At 36.9% G+C, this 6000-nt stretch overlaps 1 protein-coding gene across 1 annotated transcript in view; it reads right to left on the minus strand.

The window, feature by feature from the left end:
* The window catches only part of LOC139442371 (AN1-type zinc finger protein 3 homolog), a 36108-nt gene extending 33068 nt beyond the window's left edge, over positions 1 to 3040 (minus strand). The window contains exon 1 of the mRNA XM_071223172.1: positions 2908 to 3040. Within this exon, the coding sequence (XP_071079273.1) occupies positions 2908 to 2960 (53 nt within the window). The 5' untranslated portion in view covers positions 2961 to 3040. The remainder of the gene's footprint in view (positions 1 to 2907) is intronic.
* Between the last annotated feature and the right edge of the window lie 2960 nt (positions 3041 to 6000).

Consider the following 6000-nt stretch of genomic DNA (forward strand, 5'->3'; position numbering starts at 1 on the left):
AGGCGACTAACAGGATCGGGTCATCAGGCTCATTGACTTGGTTGATGCATATCATCATATCCCAATTGATGTCGATCTCCATGATGTTAATCACTGGATAGTCTGGTTCAGACTCGATTATTTACAGACCACCGTCATATAGATGGAATATTGCTGAGTGTGGCGTTAAACAACACACAAACAAACATGGCCATTCTATGTTAACTGTTTAAGGCAGCTGGGAGCAAAACAAGATTGCAACTGTTAATGTTCACGCATGTCATATTTTTCACTTCTGTGAAATGCAAACCACCAAATGCTAAAGCTAATGCCATGAGTTTTTTATGAATACTCACATAATACAGTTGGTGTGGCATTTTTTGTGAGTGAGTGAGTGAGTGAGTGAGTGAGTTGGGTTTAACGCCGCTTTTAACAGTATTCCAGTTATATCACGGCGTGTCAGCTTAATGTGGGAGGAAAGCCCGAAGTGATGCAGGTCTCAGACGTTTACCACTTTGGGGAAACCCACGAGCACGGGTATGGTGCTGGTTTGGTTTGGTTTGTTGTTGCTTAACACCGCACTCAGCAATATTCCAGCTATATGACGGCGGTCTGTAAATAATCGAGTCTGGACCAGACAATCCAGTTATTAATATCATGAGCATCGATCCACGCAATTGGCATCGATGACATGAATCAACCAAGTCAGCGAGCCTGACCACCCGATCCTGTTAGTCGCCTTTTTCGACAAGCATAGTCGCCTTTTACAGCAAGCATTGGTTGCTGAAGACCTATTCTACCCCGGAATGTTCACGGGTCCGAATGGTGCTGACAAACCTAGAAACATAATCGGGGCGAACCTGGATTCGAACCCACAATCATAGGTTTCTGGCGCGCCCGAGGGACGCAACCCTGCACAGTGAATAGTGGCGCCTTAGACGACTGGGCCACCCGTGCCCCCACCAAATATTAGAAATTGCATCACATCCACAGTTGGACATGACTCCTTATACAGGAAGTAGATCCTTATATGGAAAATCCATGTGACCATACATGTTGTCAAAAAACTACAAATATTAATGTGTGTAAACATTAATGTACATGAACACAAACTCAATTCCAATCCTAAAACACTCGGCTCTTAAGTTTTAGTCCATACAGTTCACACGCATTTAATTTTTATGTTCTTTTGCCTCTAAAATGCATCCAAATGAATTTGGGCACACTTGTGACTGCTCGCTTACAAATAAAGAGGCTGCCAAAGGCAGAAAATAGGGAATATCTATGTCCAATAACTGTACACAATCTCATGGTGAGTGAAAGTTAAACTACATCATTGTCAAGTTTTTGTCTTTGGAGTGTATAAACGAGGAGTGCATCTCATATAATATATCATGTATATGAACTCAAAGTAGTTGTTTCACCTTCCCCATTATATCAGAAGCTGTGAAGTTTTGGTAATGAAAATGAAAATGAAACAGCCATTAGCAGACAATATACATGTCTCAGATAGGTTACTGTTTTTAGATGCTAACCTTGCTCAACTTCTCAACATGATATGCGTATTACTTGCTTCGATTTTGTCAGTTTCAGATGTCATGAATGAAGCTTGGTTTGAATCCATAGCAAATAAAAACTGATATATTAGTTTTTATCAAACAGTAAATTAGAAATGAGCACAATGATGACTGATTCTGGTAACAAGTTGAGTGTAAGGAATTTTTCATTGCATAATATGCACTCATGATAAACACAACACAATCACCAAGGGTTATCATTAGGAAGAGATTGTAAATTTGATAACCTATAACATTAACAGGAAATGACATTACCTAATTGTCAAATGGATAAAATGTTCTCATTGGTCGTGGTTTTATAGGCTTTTGTAACATATAAACATGAAAAAAACAAAGTCTTGTCAGATGGACCATCTCATACTTTTCTTGAGCAACTGTTCCCCAAATATACTACTATTACTATTTAACAAATAATTTACATCATAGCGTCTTACAAGAGAAAAACACATACGTTTATTTATTTATTTGCAAGTTCACAAAAACCACAGGACTGTTTAGAAATAACGTATCACAGCTAATTCTTAATGTAAAATATGGAATCACAGCAAATTAAAACTGCAAATATCATATAATGAGATAGGTAGTCCCTAACCACAACAACAGCTAAACCTTAGGGACACTCAAGACAGGGACCCCAAAACTGCAGTTGACATAGAGTGTGAATACTTGTTAACTAAATCATGGTCTATGATCAAAGATCACTTTGAGTATTTCTTAGAAACAGCGTCCAAGGTTTAGCACTTGTATAAATTGACAAATCAAATCAAGACTAATATTAATAACTATCCTTGATGAACACAAGGGCGGGTGTACCAGAATAGATGGTCACTTCTTCACTAAATGCACATTTTGACAGTTAAAAATCATTAGGACTCATATCGTCTATAAAGACTAATTGGGCTCAGTGGAAAAAAACCATGCAACACTGATAAAGGCAAGCATACAACTAATCATGATACTCATTAATGCACTGAAATCATAGAGAAGAAAGTAAACAAACAGTCTCTCCCCAAAGACGTTACGCTTCGCTGCGTTAGGCTGACACTCTGAAAGTCCCCACCTCCGGTCAAAACATGCGAGAACAGGCATTTTGATTCGGTCGGAAATGGAGTTTCTGGATCAGATATCCTTACCTTAATATGGAAAACGTGATAGTAATACATTGGTTGTAAACCACAAGCCAATGAAAGGTCGCAAATCGTCACAAATATACTCTGGTAACGCCAATAAATACACGACATCACACAAAGCTAGTCTCCATCTTAGAATGGGCAGGTCCATATCGACCCGGGGTCGCTAGGCTCGTCATGTTTAGACCGGGTAGATTTTTCATTAAAACGTCAAATCTTACCCCCAAAATCCACAAGGACAGCGTGGAGGTTCGCTGCTATTGGAATCTTCCATCTGCGGAAGACGAAATTTACGTGGAGACGAATATTTCGTCTGAGAAAAAGACAGAATGTAGTGAAGGAATGACAATCACACCAGCTGGTTAGTTTTCATATCAGAACGAGGCCCGTCTGTCATTTCCGGGTAAGAGGTCACCATGACCGTGCATGAATGGGTTCCCACGAGCAGTCGCGCGTATCTTCAATCTTACACATCCTAATTGATGAACTATTCTTTAAACTTACGTGACATATACTATTTGTATTTACACCTAGAAACAATGTTTCTATTAATACACCAGGAGATGCGCGTTTAGAAAGGATAATTATAGAACGATTCAAGAATCTGACAGAAATAGAATAGGTCGACTTTTTTTACGTATTTCTGTGAATATTAACTGCCACGTTTATTTATGATATTTTTTGCATCCAAAAGCATTTTTAAAAAAGATACACTTGACACCCAAAAGATGGAATGTACTGTGTGAGTTTAATATTGACCTCCTGGTTATTGTAGCTATTCCAAAAGACACTTTTTTTTCCACATAGTTTTAAAAGTACCTTTATGTAATTTTCATGAGTCAATCAATCGCTTGTAGTATTTAAGTGTCTTTGCGACTTCAGTTTCAAAATTTTATATTGAGCACAAAATAAAGCCCTATATCAAGTTTACAATTTATATACATGGTACGTCAATGTTGACAGGTTTGTTTTTATGTTTTGTTTACAAATAATATAATGTATATTAAAAAAAATTAAATGATTGGCGGTCCGTGTTAAGTACTTTTCTTTACTGAGATTAACAATTGCGGTAAGCAAATCTATATACGTGAACGTATTGAGCATGTTGATGAGTGAGTGAGTTAAAATCTATTAGTAAATATCCCAGATTCAATTTGAAAAGAACCTCAGAGACAAAAAGTAAAACAGATCTAGACAACTACAAAAAAGTAGCTATATGAGTACATGTAATTCATACACAAATTAAAATGTATCATAAAGACCATCATCTTTGATATGATGTAAAATCAAATGCCAGCTTACATGTAAGAGTCATGTAGTCAGAATCACTTAATGGGCGCTCACCCCTGCACATACCATATCCATATACCCCACCCGTCCACAGGATACCCCAGTGGCTTTAGTGCCAACACGAAATAATTGCAATATAAATAATATTATCATCAATAATAACGTATAATAGTTTTTATGTTGTTTGTTGTTGTTTTTTTAAACTTTAACATCGTTCACTTAGAGGAGCGATCGGGTAGCCCAGTGGTTAAAGCGTTCGTTCGTCACGCCGAAGACCCGGGTTCGATTCCCGACATGGGTACAATGTTTGAAGCCCATTTCTGGTGTCCCCCGCCGTGATATTGCTGGAATATTGCTAAAAGCGGCGTAAAACCATCATGGCTCACTCTCTCATTCAGTTTTAGCATGCACTTCGTTTGACATAAACTGCCGGGGAAAACAAGTATACACCATGTTTGGTGGTGGCGGAAAATGAAACAAACAAACAAACAAACAATGGTGACGTTTTTGATACTGGTATCATAGTCGATATTACATGTATCACATCAATGAATGTCTGACAACAGGTGACGTCACGTGAAGTCGCAAGGAACATGGGGGTCGTAATTTCACAGTACACGGTAATGAGTAGAGTGAAAAGTGTATTTTCAAGGTATATTTTTGTGCCCGATACTTCAGTTTGCGTAAAGTCACGTATGTATTGCTATTAAGACGTCATTGTAATATCGCTATATAAGTGCTAAAGCGGCGTAAAACAATACCAAATCACTCACTAACTTGAGAGAATAAAACATAATTCCATTTTAATTATTTGTTCTCGTATCCACTCATTATTTATGTGACCACTCTCCATAAATGAACGATCTAAATTTAAAATGATTTGAACAGGCACTAAGTGATGCATTAAAGTGTATTATTATTTTTAGTACCACAAATATATAATTTCTATCGTTAGCATAATGATCACACCGTTACTTTTTCAATGAACCGCGAGAAGTAAATTAAAGACAGAGTTGCCCCCCTTTATCATATAGCTGGCTCGCAGACATTTGTAGCTGAAAACAAATAATATAAACATATTGTTTATTGATTCCAAGATACATGGGTCATCAAAAGATAAGTTTACGGGTGTACAGCTACGGATTTCCTTTTTAACTTGAATCTTCACCCTAAATGTCAAATATTTAATTCACAATGAGTTTCTATATGGCTGAAATAATGCCGATACGACGTTAAATTTTAACTCACTTACCCAATACACAATTAACGTCGGTATGAAAAACGTACATTGACCCCGTCCCTGAGTTGTGTTATAAATTCAAAAAATAAAATTATGAGATTTTTGTCATGAAGAAAAACTTGCCAAACTCAATAAATCATTATTGAAAAGATAACCCTTTGTTAATATTGTGATTTTCTGTTGACAATTGTGTTGATGTTTAGGTCGTCAAGGGGCATGAAGCTTACGTTTTAATGTTCACAAACATCCCATTTTGTATTTTATCATTAATTCTACATAAATTACACCTTGAAAGCGTTTAGCCATGAGAACACAAATCTGGACTCGCGTAATTCCTATATGCATGCTGAAACATTTTGCGTTTACAGAAGAACCATATAGTAACTGTACACTATGAGCATCCAAACACCCGTGTTTCATGTGGTCTCTACCTCCATCCCGTATACATGTTTATATGTCTATATTTGGGCATGTTTTCCTTGTCGCACCATCACCAGATAAAAAGTCATATTGATAACCTGCAGAGAAAAAAACAAGTGTCCTGTGAAATAAAAATAAAAATCAACAAAACACAAACAAAATCCCAAAATACTGCGTATAAGCTTGAGGTGCAAATGTAATTAAAAATTAAAAGCAATTGTATTCGCATTGAAGTATGTTTTATAAGTGCTTTGCATGATTTTATGCACGTTATCTATTTATATTTTACGAGAGCTTCTAATGCTTCCGACAGAAGTAACATCCGAAGCTGTATCGGAATTACCTTGTTTGTTTGTTTGTTGTT

This window comes from Haliotis cracherodii, unplaced genomic scaffold (assembly GCF_022045235.1).
Source record: "Haliotis cracherodii isolate W230 unplaced genomic scaffold, xgHalCrac1.p SCAF_5, whole genome shotgun sequence".
Taxonomy (NCBI): domain Eukaryota; kingdom Metazoa; phylum Mollusca; class Gastropoda; order Lepetellida; family Haliotidae; genus Haliotis; species Haliotis cracherodii.